Here is a 14,174-nt window from a genome sequence, read left to right as displayed (position 1 = left end):
GGATGAAGTAATTCCTACGCTGATAAGAGCTAGGAAGGATGTGACAGCAAAGCATTATCACCGCATATGGCGGAAATATGTTGCTTGGTGTGAGGCAAGGAAGGCCCCTACAGAGGACTTCCAGTTGGGTCGTTTTCTGCATTTCCTACAGTCAGGTGTGACTATGGGCCTCAAATTAGGGTCCATAAAGGTTCAGATCTCGGCCCTATCCATTTTCTTTCAAAAAGAACTGGCTTCACTGCCTGAGGTTCAGACGTTTGTAAAGGGAGTGCTGCATATTCAGCCTCCTTTTGTGCCACCAGTGGCACCTTGGGATCTTAACGTTGTGTTGGATTTCCTGAAATCCCACTGGTTTGAGCCACTTAAGACCGTGGAGCTAAAATATCTCACGTGGAAAGTGGTCATGCTATTGGCCTTAGCTTCGGCTAGGCGTGTGTCAGAATTGGCGGCTTTGTCATGTAAAAGCCCCTATCTGATCTTCCATATGGACAGGGCAGAATTGAGGACTCGTCCCCAATTTCTCCCTAAGGTGGTATCATCGTTTCATTTGAACCAACCTATTGTGGTGCCTGCGGCTACTAGGGACTTGGAGGATTCCAAGTTGCTGGACGTAGTCCGGGCTTTGAAAATTTATGTTTCCAGAATGGCGGGAGTCAGAAAGTCTGACTCGCTGTTTATTCTGTATGCAGCCAACAAGGTTGGCGCTCCTGCTTCGAAGCAGACTATTGCTCGCTGGATCTGTAGCACGGTTCAGCTGGCTCACTCTGCGGCTGGATTGCCGCATCCAAAATCAGTAAAAGCCCATTCCACAAGGAAGGTGGGCTCTTCTTGGGCGGCTGCCCGAGGGGTCTCGGCTTTACAGCTTTGCCGAGCTGCTACTTGGTCGGGTTCAAACACATTTGCTAAGTTCTACAAGTTTGATACCCTGGCTGAGGAGGACCTTGAGTTTGCTCATTCGGTGCTGCAGAGTCGTCCGCACTCTCCCGCCCGTTTGGGAGCTTTGGTATAATCCCCATGGTCCTTACGGAGTCCCCAGCATCCACTAGGACGTCAGAGAAAATAAGAATTTACTCACCGGTAATTCTATTTCTCGTAGTCCTAAGTGGATGCTGGGCGCCCGTCCCAAGTGCGGACTTCTTCTGCAATACGTGTATATAGTTATTGCTTACTAAAGGGTTATTGTTATGAGCCATCCGTTGATTGAGGCTCAGTTGTTGTTCATACTGTTAACTTGGTATGGTTATCACAAGTTATATGGTGTGATTGGTGTGGCTGGTATGAGTCTTACCCTGGATTCCAAATCCTTTCCTTGTAGTGTCAGCTCTTCCGGGCACAGTTTCCCTAACTGAGGTCTGGAGGAGGGGCATAGAGGGAGGAGCCAGTGCACACCAGATAGTACCTAATCTTTCTTTTAGAGTGCCCAGTCTCCTGCGGAGCTCGTCTATTCCCCATGGTCCTTACGGAGTCCCCAGCATCCACTACGGACTACGAGAAATAGAATTACCGGTGAGTAAATTCTTATTTTTTACTGCTTTATAGAGATTTGTTGTGCATATTTAGCACTGCATTGCATATTGTACGGCATTTACTATACCTATAAAAGAGGCAGGCATAATTTTATACAGCATCATCTGATTAGTTTTACATCAGCTCAGTCGCTATCCCTCTCTCTCTCTCTCTCTCTCTCTCTCTTTCTCATTATGCATGTACATTGTGTTGTGCAAGACAGATTGGCTTTCACAATTTCTAACATAATTACTGTTTATGGATTTCTCATAGATTCATATATTGGATTCAATAGAGGTAGTGGCATCAAATTAGGCACTGCCATGGGAGTACAGCTGCACCCTGGGCGAGATTCTCCATCCACCTGGATGCCACCTTCAGTATTAAATGAATGAACAAGTTTAGTTGAAGAAGAACATTAGGACGGTATATTCATTAAATAAGGGTATGTATAGATTCATATGTTGGTTCAATAGAGGTAGTGGCATAAAATTAGGCTCTGCCATGGGAGTACAGCTGCACCCTGGGTGAGATTCTCCATCCAACCCGGATGCCAACTCCAGTATTAAATGAATGAACAAGTTTAGGTGAAGGAGAACATTAGGACGGTATATTTATTACATAAGGGCTGTATTCACGTAGGGGCACTGGGACTGCCTGGAGACGGGACAGGTTTAGCTGTGCCACAGAGAATGGGATAAGTATGGGGGCAGACTGAAGCAGAGAGGTGGGTGACATAGCGGGATTCGGGACACAACAGCAGGGAAGAGTCAGGGTGGGATAGACCAGAGGGTGGAGCAGCAGATAGAAAGGGGTCAAATTTGAGCACGGGAGGTCAGACTGAGGTGACCCGGCATTTGCCAGGGCCCGTTATCTTTGACATGCTCAGTAGGTGTGGGAACTCTCTGGTAATGACATCACTGAAGGGATGGGTCAAAGTTCAAACCAACCATCAGTAACTGTGATGTAACTGTTAAGGCTCCCATACATTATCGGCCTATTGCCGCAATTCTCCGGTCCCCCGACGGGCCAGATCAGGGAATCGAAAATATTGAATATGTACTCTATATACTGTAAATCTCGATTCTCTGATCCCATCTGAAAACGATTGGGATAGGCAAATCAGGAATTTTTGAAATGAAGAATTTCCCTGATCCCCCGGCAGATTCCTGATCACTGATTGGTGGTTCCAATGGGCTCAGATGTATGGTGGGCCTTTACTTAGTAACTGTGATTTTGATTACTCCTCTCATTACCGCCAATCTGAATAGAGATAGGTGTAAGATGGAGAACACTCCAGGCAGCATTTTTCAGAAATGCTTTGTGAAACCATATGGCCAATTACGGCCTACGTAGAGAATAACCCGACAGCGAACACTCCAATCACCCATTAAATCTCATGCAACAGGAGTATATAGGTAGTATATATTCTGATACATGCACACCTTTGTGTGCAATGTGACGAAGGCCAAGTGCTTTCACCACCCAAGGTGACCACGCACCCATGAGTGGTATAGCTATCATATAAAATGGCCTCTGTTTTGATGACATTCTCTGTGGAGATTATGTAGGGTGACACATGGGCCTTTTCATGAAGCAGTGAAAAGTGAGGAGAAGTGAGCCTGTGGCGAAGATGCCCATGGTAACCAATCAGCTGCTCTGTACAACTGTATAGTATGCAAATTATAAATGTTACTTCAATGCTGATTGGTTGCCATGGGCCACTTCTCCACTGGCTCACTTCTCCATCCTTTTCACTGTTTCATGAATAGACCCCACAGATACAGAATAGGAGGAAAAAATATCTCAGAATAGGCTGTTTGAGGTGACGCTTAGGTAAGTCCTGTTCCAGTTCTTTGAAGAGATCAGGCCACTCACACATCTTGCCCACTAATTATTCGCTCACAGGCCTGCATCTGGACACTTTTTCTCTGGCCTGTGAAGCACAGGATGGGGAACAGAGACGGGTGGGTGTAGGTGAAGAGGACTGAGGACGTTACAGATGGTGTAGCAGTGACAGACGATAGGAGGATGGTGGCAGGAATGGGGACACAGACCCACAATAGGACGGTTCCAAGAACTACTGGTTATAAATGTTGTATTTATAGATTTTCAGATTCCCAATACTTTGTGTTACTTAACATAGGGGCAGATGTATTAACCTGGAGAAGGCATAAGGAAGTGATAAACCAGGGATAAGTGCAAGGTGATAAACGCACCAGCCAATCAGCTCCAATATGTAAATTAACAGTTAGGAGCTGACTGGCTGGTGCGTTTATCACCTTGCACATATCACTGGTTTATCACTTCCTTATGCCTTCTCCAGGTTAATACATCTGCCCCTATAGTTTCTGTGGTTGAAAAAAGACAATTTGTCCATCGAGTTCACCCTATTTATGATCTCCTACACTGTAATATTTTTTATGACTAATTTTAACTGCGGTGAATGTTTGCCCGTTATGTTTAATCCTCTTTTATTTTTTATTTTGTTTTACTATATATAACCCTGTATATCCTTATCCATTAGGAATTTATCTAGCCCATTCTTAAAAGCAATGACCGAATCCGCCATTACTGCTCCCTCAGGCAGGGAATTCCAAATGCGTATTGTCCTTACTGTGAAGAAATCTTCCCATCTCTGTGTGCAAAATCTCCTCTCCTCTAACCTAAGCGGGTGTCCCCGTGTCCTTTGCATTGATCTTACCAAAAACAAATCCCCCGGTGGCTCAGTGTATTGTCCCCTCAAATATTTGTACATGTTAATCATGTCCCCTCTTAATCTTCTTTTCTCCAGTGTAAACATGCCTAGCCTAGCAAGCCTTTTCTCACTTACTATTACAGAATGATGTTCGTGGTTTAAATTATGCACCGTCCTAGACTGAGCAAATGGGGAGTAACAGAATAGCTGTGAATAGCATGTGTTGTTGTTTTATAATATATATAAAAGTTTAATAAAATCATAACAATACATACAATTATTTCTCATACAGGAACTTTCATTTTGATATTGTGGAGGGGTTGGCAAAACCCCCAAGCTGATTTAGCAGCTAATGCGAGCCATACATCTACCCAGTAATTCCCCAATTCCCAGGCGCCAATTCGATCCACCAGTCGGCAATCCGATCTGACAATCAGCGGACTCCAATGGTCGACGATTTGTCCAGGAATCAGCAAAATACAGCATGTTAAAAAAATCCCAGACTCACCGATTACAATCTTTTTTGGGTTGGAATCGGCAAATTGACGATTTCCAACATGATGTTTTTTACCGATAACCCAACCTGGTCATCAGCAAATTGAGGAATTGCCCCAATTAATTGTAGATGTATGGGCCGCATTAGTCTGTGATTGCATGATATAGTGCCAATATACACAAATTAACAGCCAAACTCTAGCCTACAGATGTGCAGGTTGGTGATGTCATAGTCGTGCGCATTCACACGCTGCCGCTAAATAACACCTATATAAAACTCAGCCAGCGAAGGGGAAGCGCGGTCTTATCACTATGGATAATTGCAGGGAATTGGGTTTTCTGTGCAGAGTTATGCCCCAAGTATTTCACTGGACATTTCTAGAAAGAATAACGTGAAATAAACCCAACTTATAAATAATATATTATTGCCTATAGAGCGACAGCACTACCCAAGAGTATGGCCACAGGTAGAGGACATTCTAACTTTTTAAAAGTAACACATTTCAAATTATTGTGTTTCTCAAAATCATTTAACCAAGATCAAAGATACAAGCATTAAACTATAGCAGCCAATCAGATACTTACTTTCACTGTCTTTTACTGGACTGAGTATAGCCAATGGCTGATTGGTTGAACTTTTAACATGCTAGTAACTCACCCTCCCAGTATAATTTTTGTAAATACACTGGGGGACTATTATGAAAAAGCTAAAATTTGGTTGCTGTGGGCTACAGCTCATTTTCTTCAAATAACCTCTTTTTTTTTTTTTTAAATAAGCATGTGAAGGAGTTATTGTATAAAAGTGTGGAAAGTCATTGTTTGATCCATAACCACATGATAGGGAGGCCATTTTGTTGTGGTCTCCATTGCCATTGTCTTTACTGTGATATGGAAATGTCAGTTCACTCTGGTAACTGTCCAGTCCATTAGCCCGTGATTCAGAGCTAGATTCCACCGTTGGAACCAAATAAAAACTCAGGGTTCCTCCTCGTACTGTTTCTCAGTGGCTGTGCCAAAGTCTTCTAAAACAGACTGTAAGTACTCGAATGTTGGCCTGTCCTCCAGCTTTTCCCTCCAGCATTTCATCATAACCTCGTACAGTTCCATTGAGCAGTTCTCGGGGCAGGGCATGCGATACCCTTCATCTAGGAGTTGTATTACCTCAGGGTTGCTCATGCCTGGGGAGGAGGGGGGGGGGGGGGGGGGGGGGAACAAATATTAAAACAATACAAAACTACAAAAACTACAGTAAAACTGGAAGTTATAATGAGTGCAAGTGGAATCTTCCTGGAATCAGATACAGGTACAGTGTCTGTAACATGTAATCTCTTCAGTTATTCACTATGAGAAATATGTGGGCTTCCAATTCATACTGAGGTGCTTTCGCTGCTTGATGCTAAGTCACAACTGATTCTAGTAGAAAACAAAGGTCTTGATGTTGAAAGATGAGTGCGCTACACATGCTCCAGTCTTCCTGTTTTTGCAAGGAGGCTGCATGCTCTATCCCAAGATGGCAGCCAAGATCTCTACCGAGCATGTGCAGGGGCCATGTTTTTTTTTTTACTGTTCACAACTGAAAGAGCTGCGATTCACAATGAATCCAGTATTCCTGCACCACTACCCAGTGTCTACATACACTCACCGGCTGGTGAGCTGTATGAGATCGCCCTCCGCTGAAGCTCCTCTACATGAGAACCAGTATGTAACAGTGAGTACGGCTGTACCAGCTACCTGTATATAAACAAGCACCACTAGTTAAGTAACTGGGCTGCTCATAGTTTGAGTCATCCGCTCATGTGTACCTATATAACTCTGCAATATCAACACCCGCACACACATCATTCTGTGCTGGAATACTCCTCATCTGCTATCTTGCTGTTGATCCATGCTACAATCACCTCCCTGCGTACCTGCTATACAGAATTGCTATTCATGTATTCAGTGATGTCTTCTCTCTAGCATATTTCTACAGGTGAAGATTTATGGAACACAGGGACACCTGCTGGACATCCCAAATACTGAAGAGGAGGAGCATTCTAGCAGAGCATACACATAATAAAACATATTTTCAACAGTAAAACACATTAGAAAGTTCAGTGTCATTTAATGTTATGCATCATTTTACAAACTTGAGCCTTGATTAAAGTTTGTGCATTTACATTTTCGGATTCCAAAGGAACGCGTATTGTTCAAAACAAGTAAGTGAACATAAAAATGACCCGCAAGGTTACCTGGGTAAGGAATACGACCGTAGGTTACAATTTCAGTCAGGAGGATCCCAAAGGACCACACGTCTGATTTAATGGTGAAAACGCCAAAATTAATGGCTTCCGGCGCTGTCCATTTGATGGGGAATTTAGAGCCTGTGATTGGAAATAAAGGTTATTTTGAAAAACATTGTATTGGCTTACATAGTAACGTAGTAACATAGTATCTGAGGTTGAAGAAGACAATTTGTCCATCGAGTTCAACCTATTTGTGGTCTCCTATGCAGTATAATTTTTGGACTGATTTTGACTGATGCTGCTGTCAGCCGTTGCATTTTGTCCCTTTTTATAGTAACTATAGTGTGTGACTACGCACCATAACCCTGGATATCCTTATCCATTAGTCATTTATCTAACCCATTCTTAAAGGTGTTGACTGAGTCCGCCATTACAACTCTCTCAGGCAGGGAATTCCAAACACGTATTGTCCTTACTGTGAAAATAAATTTTTGCCGCTTTGTGCGGAATCTCCTCTAACCTAACCTAAGCGAGTGTCCACGTGTCCTCTGTGCTGATCTTACCAAAAACAGGTCCCCCGCAAGCTCTGTGTATTGTCCCCTTATATATTGGTAGATGTTGATCATGTCCCCTCTTAGTCTCCTCTTTTCCAGTGTAAACATGCCTAGTCTTGCAAGCCTTTCCTCGTATTCCAGCGTCTCCATGCCCTTATTTAGCTTGGTCACCCGCCTCTGAACCTTTTCTAGCTCCAGGATATCCTTTTTGTAGTATGGTGCCCAAAATTGTACACTGTATTCAAGATGTGGCCTCACAAGTGATTTATATAATGGGAGTATAACACTCTCGTCCCTTGCATCAATACCCCATTTTATGCATGCTAATATCTTATTCTCAGATGGCGGCAGCTGCAAGGACCAACCTCAGGAATGCTTTGCATTTTGGATGTTGGTAAATCTGGTAGCATTGCATCCAGGGCCGGCCCACCCGTTACGCGGGGTACGCGCACAAGTAAGGCGCCACAGTGAAGAGGGCGCCGGCAGCCTGGACCACGCTCCATCACGGCGCACCTCTCCTGCCTGCCGTCCTGCCCCTCAGTCTGGTCTCCGGCAGTGACGGCTGAGTGTATAGCTCAAATCAGGTGCCGGTTCATTAGCCAATCAGAGCTTGCGGACTGGCGCCTGATTTGAGATACACACGCTGCCGTCACCGCCAGAGACCAGACTGAGGGGCAGGACGGCAGGCAGGAGAGGTGCACGCTGCGCTCTCCACATAGCAGCAAAACGGTGAGCAGCACTGTGGGGGCATATCTGGCACTGTGGGGTCATATGTGGCGCTGTGGGCACATGGCACTGTGAGGTCATATCTGTATCTGGCACTGTGGGGGCATATCTGTATCTGGCACTGTGGGGTCATATGTGGCACTGTGGGGACATATCTAGCACTGCGGGCACATGGCACCCACTATCTCCCTGTGACCCCAGCCTCCTCAGTCACCCACTATCTCCATCACCTCTGCCACCCAGCCACGCACTTTCTCCCTGTCACTGACAATCTCCCTGGACCCCTGGGGGTACTATTGTGTGGCCACGCCCCTTCCTTGTGAGACCACACCTCTTTTAAAATTTGATCCCATCAAGGGGCGCTAAATTCTAAATTCGCTTACCAAAAGAATTAAGCTCAGGCCGGCCCTGATCGCATCCCACAAGAGTTATTGCCAAGTTCCCCAAAAGATATTTTATTTTCTGGGGAGGAGGGAGGGGAGGGGGAGGGGGTGTTGATAGATGTAATATAACTTATATAAGTACATTATTAATAAGTATATTAACATTTACCATAATATTGTAGAGTATAAAAGTGAAACATAGAATTAAAATCACAGACAAACAAGTAAGTGAATCAAGACAAAAGATTGAAAATTTGTGAATAAAGATTTTAAAAAGCGTGTCCACGTGTGTTTGTAAATATATCCTTGTATTCGGGGTTACTGTATTGGTGTAAATACCATCAATGTTTCTACATCCATCCAATATTATTCGACTACTATCAACATCAATAGTGTCGGTACATACATATGATGTCGACCACTATTAGAATCTATGATGTCTATATCAAATATTCTGAGTTCAAATACTTAGGGATCGTATATAATATGAAACTTCAGGTTACTCAATTTTATTGGCAGCTTCGTCAGGGAGCAACAAGAGCGCTTCCCGTGAACATGCATAAATCGAATTCATGCGGCCAAATCAGCGTTGTGAATTCCAGACTGTAATGCCGCCTGCCAATCATAATGCGGCTATGGCCCGGAGCGTCATATGCCGCCTGCCAATCATAGTGCGGCTATGACTCAATGCGTCACATACATCCGCCCGCCAATCGGATATTCTCCTGTTCGGGCATGTGACGCCATCGTCCAATCGCGGCATCTGAGTACAAACAATGTTATATCGATTGGGACGGGGTTTTCACTCTCATCATGCCCCGGTATCTATGTAAGGAATAATCCTATCATCATTCCGATATGGGATCTTAAGTTTATAAGGTGCATAAACCCCACTGTTTTCCTCCACCTCACACTAACAAGGTAGTCCTATCCTACGTGTTCAAGTTTTAACATTTTCATTTCTCTTTGATAATTAAATAGATAAATACATGTTTCCGGGTCAGTCCTTTTTATTTCCAGCCCTGTCACATGCACTGTGTATAATCCATGTCCCACATTCATATTGCATTTGTTGCAAAAGATATCTCTAATGTACAAATATCAGCATATATATATGAATACGATTAGGGGTTCAGGTCCCGATCAGGCTGTGGATTATTTGTAAATTATTTACATAGTGAACTTAATCACTCAGGGGTCCAGTATGTTGTAGGGTTAGTGTTACCGTAAAGTGAGTCCCCAGATAGAGTAATCAAGCTTATTCCAGATCTCATATACACACGTGTATGACATGAGTGTTTATTCACCTATCATGTAAATGGCACAGTAGTATATGCCCGTCAGGTTATATTAATGAGACCATATTTATCGCTTCATACACTAGTGACATGAATTGTATTGTTCGGCATTCAATTCCATACAGAGAAACTTCTGAATATATTTAAGTATCTAATTATATGTTAGATATTAATGAGTAAAGCTGATGATCAGTAATAAATCAATGAAAAAGCTACATGGTGACAGTGCCACTAAGGAATGTGATACAGTAATAGTGTGAACATAGTCAGTAATAGAGAGAAAAAATATATATAATGGGAAGATTAAGTGCTGACAGTGCTTCAAAAAGATGTGACAGAGTGATAGTGTAAATATGATGAATGATATGTCAGTGTGATAGGATAGTAATATAGTTGTGACGATAATTACTACGAGAGTGAAAACACAACTAAATAAAAAAGTGAGCAAAGAAAAAGTGAAAGATGAACCTACTCTGTTGCCATAGATAGGAGATAAACTATGGCAACCAATGGTATGGCTAATATTTGATGTATAAGGAATAAACCGTATTGATAAACGGTCTGCCTTGGAAGTATAATTGGGGCTGCAATACCCCTAATATAAGCAGTATCTTTGAAATCTGTGCAATACAGTTGGACACCATATATATAAACAACATCACTGTATAAGACAGTTGCTTTCTATGTAAGCAGGGAATACTATACCCTCTGAAGCAACGTGTTTCCATGCATAAATTGATACTCCAATAATATTGACAGCCAATGTGAGAGGCTCTCAATATATGAGAAATAGATTTAAAGGGAATCAGATCTGTGAATATATCTATAGATGATTTATAGCCACCATAACCAATAAAATTGAGTAACCTGAAGTTTCATATTATATACGATCCCTAAGTATTTGAACTCAGAATATTTGATATAGACATCATAGATTCTAATAGTGGTCGACATCATATGTATGTACCGACACTATTGATGTTGATAGTAGTCGAATAATATTGGATGGATGTAGAAACATTGATGGTATTTACACCAATACAGTAACCCCGAATACAAGGATATATTTACAAACACACGTGGACACGCTTTTTAAAATATTTATTCACAAATTTTCAATCTTTTGTCTTGATTCACTTACTTGTTTGTCTGTGATTTTAATTCTATGTTTCACTGTAGTTGGGAATGAATTAACCATATTCATATTTTAATACATATCTAATAAAGGCTATATTTTAGAATCAGTTTTTTCCTGTGCGTCGACAATACAGAATCCCTTCTTCCTCTTTTTTCTTTAAACAGTCTTGACATACTGTAGTTGACTGCACCCCCTAATTAAATTAATACTATGTATAATATAAAATAGGGGTCGTATAAGTGAATGTATGGTGATGAATCATATACATTCACCTAAGATCATTACAATACTGATTTTCTGAGTGTGCAGATATCCAGTTCAGAGTATAAAAGTGACAGAGAGATTTTGGGGGAGATTTGTCAAAGCTCGGACAGTGATGAAGTTTAGATAGATAAAGAACCAACCAATCAGCTTTTGTTGTGTTACAGACTGCGTTAAAAAAAAGTGGTAGTTAGGTGGTACTTTATCTCTCTCCAAGTTTTGATAAATCTCCACCTTAGGGGTCTATTTACTAAGCCTCGGATGGAGATAAAGTGGGCGGAGATAAAGTACCAGCCAATCAGCTCCTAACTGTCATTTTTCAAAACCACCCTGTGACATGGCAGTTAGGAGCTGATTGGCTGGTACTTTATCTCCATCCAAGGCTTAGTAAATAGACCCCTTTGGGGGACATGTACTAAGCAGTGATAAAAGTGGAGAAGTGAGCCTGTGGAGAAGTTGCCCATGGCAACCAATCAGCTGCTCTGTATACTGTTATAGTTATAGTAAATGTTACGTCAATGCTGATTGGTTGCCATGGGCAACTTATCCACTGGCTCACTTCTCCACTTTTATCACTGCTTAGTAAATGTCGCCTTTGTCTGCTATAGCTCCAGCATTGTGTCTGATATCACAGTCCGTGATTCGGCCGAGTCTCCGCTTTCCTGCACATGTAAAAGTGGAACTTAGCACCAAACTGCCAGTATCAGTATGAGCAGGAGAGCGCTTACTTCTGCTTCTACTGACACACACACACATCATAACATGACATATACACACATACTGTGTTACATATGGAAATGCTTCAAGTACACCTGACCGAAAGCAGCATTACATATGCATGTACAATCACATGTATAACCACTGCTCATAACTATCAGAAATGTGATCTATCTATCTATCTATCTATCTATCTATCTATCAATCTATCAATTATACAAGGTCTGTCCCTTCTCCAACAGGTGAGCGCAATGGGAGCCAGGGCGCACGCCCCAATCACTCCTGACAGCCAGGGCTGTCTTTTTATATGGGCTCAATGGGCACTTGCCCAAGGGCCCTAGTAGTATAAGGGCCCTATGCTGATAGCTGATCGTCCGCTCTTTCCAGGGGTACCAGATTTTTGAAAATCGGCCCTGGGGAACCAGAGATATCCAACTTCAAAGCAGTGATCCCCATCTGAGCCTGTTAATTGCTCTTTCCCCCCAGATATCTTGGGCTCTGTCTGACTTAGAGTAGTTCTGAGGGTATACTCCAAAAGCTGAGACTCTCCCCTTTCACTGGACACTGGCAGCTTGTCTCTACTATACCAGAGATATCAGCCTTCAAGCAGCTGGACCCTGCTCCAGCTCCACACGCCTGGTATGCAGTTTTATAATTTCGTTGGTGAATTGCTCTGGTTCCTGATCTCTGATCCCCAAGTCCCCAGAACCTCCTGAGAGGTGTCTCCAGTACCTCCTGACAGGTGGGACTCTCTACTTTTATATCCTATTGAAAGCTAAGAAATCCAATTCCAGGAATTTGATATATCTGCAGTCAGGCAAGCTGCCCTCTCACCAGAAAATTATGAATATTAAGCCCACTCCACTATCCACCCCTCCCCTGCATATTAAACATCCCCTACCACCCTGGAAGTCATGTACCGGGGCCCTTTCATTCAGTGCAATGCCCCCTTCTACAGTTTAGTGTTCTCCCTCTCTCCCCATCTCCCACCATCTGTGCAGTAAAGGAGTAATTAGCAGAAATTACTGCTCCAGGTCCTACATGCTGAGCGGAAGATAAAACACCCCCTACCGCCCGCAGGACATCAAAGCTGTCGCTGATAGCACCCCCACCCCTACTGCTGAAGGATGAGTAGGGGCCCCAGTGCATTGCTGTGCCCAGGGGCCTACACTGCTGTTAAGACGGCCCTGCTGACAGCAAATGGAGTTGGGGATTTGGTCAGGATTAATGGTGTCCTCAATACTAAGAAATACAGGCAGGTACTTATCCATCATGCAATATTATCAGGGAGGCGTCTGATTGGCTCCAAATTTATTCTGCAGCAGGACAACGACCCCAAACATACAGACAATGTCATTAAGAACTATCTTCAGAGTAAAGAAGAACAAGAAGTCCTGGAAGTGATGATATGGCCCCCACAGATCCCTGATCTCAACATCATCGAGTCTGTCTGGGATGACACGGAGAGACAGAAGGATTTGGGCAAGCCTACATTCACAGAAGATCTGTGGTTAGTTATGCAAGATATTTGCAACAACCTCCCTGCCGAGTGCCTTCAAAAACTATGTGCAAGTGTACCTAGAAGAATTGATGCTGTTTTGAAGGCAAAGGGGGGTCACACCAAATATTGGTTTGATTTAGATTTCTCTTGAGTTCATTCACTTAGCATTTTGCAAAGGGTTGAAAAATAAACTATTAGCACTTCTATTTTTGAAAGCATTCTTACTTTGCAGAATTTTTTCAACACCTGCCTAAAACATTTGCACAATACTGTTTATGTATATATTCACACACGCAACGATCAAAAGTTTTAGAACGCCCTCATTTGTTCTGTTGTTATATTTATTTTTATCTCAAATTTAAGCATTTTAAGTCTAGTGATACCCCTTTTCCACTAGCTCAAAAAACACGGGTTTTTGCACGGGGGCGCGCATTTACCCGTGTTTATTGCTAGTTTAAGCGGCTCCCTCTGAAAAAACCTGAGTCAAGTGATTTGGGAATCCTACCCGGGAGCTACCTGGGTAGGACACGGGAATGACCCGGGTAAGGTGTAGTGTAAATGGGTTACCTGTGTCAGCCGACAAGGGACCCGTTTTCAGCATGTGAAGATCCCATACCTCCCTGACTGCAGGGTCTCGCGGGCAGTTAGGGGGTTGGGGGGGACAGCGCATGC

General features: G+C 43.0%; 1 protein-coding gene across 3 annotated transcripts in view; it reads right to left on the bottom strand.

The window, feature by feature from the left end:
• Positions 1-4,427: 4,427 nt before the first annotated feature.
• BLK (BLK proto-oncogene, Src family tyrosine kinase) overlaps positions 4,428-14,174 on the bottom strand; it is a 111,928-nt gene continuing 102,181 nt past the window's right edge. For all 3 annotated transcript variants that reach the window (XM_063915097.1, XM_063915096.1, XM_063915098.1), the window contains 2 exons: positions 6,931-7,062; positions 4,428-5,877 (listed from right to left, as the gene is read on the bottom strand). In XM_063915097.1, the coding sequence (XP_063771167.1) occupies positions 5,675-5,877; positions 6,931-7,062 (335 nt within the window). In that variant the 3' untranslated portion in view covers positions 4,428-5,674. The remainder of the gene's footprint in view (positions 5,878-6,930; positions 7,063-14,174) is intronic.

This window comes from Pseudophryne corroboree, chromosome 4, assembly GCF_028390025.1.
Source record: "Pseudophryne corroboree isolate aPseCor3 chromosome 4, aPseCor3.hap2, whole genome shotgun sequence".
In the NCBI taxonomy this organism is placed as follows: Eukaryota; Metazoa; Chordata; class Amphibia; order Anura; family Myobatrachidae; genus Pseudophryne; species Pseudophryne corroboree.
The sequence above is the reverse complement of the archived record's forward strand: the minus strand, read 5'-3'. Positions and strand labels throughout refer to the sequence as shown.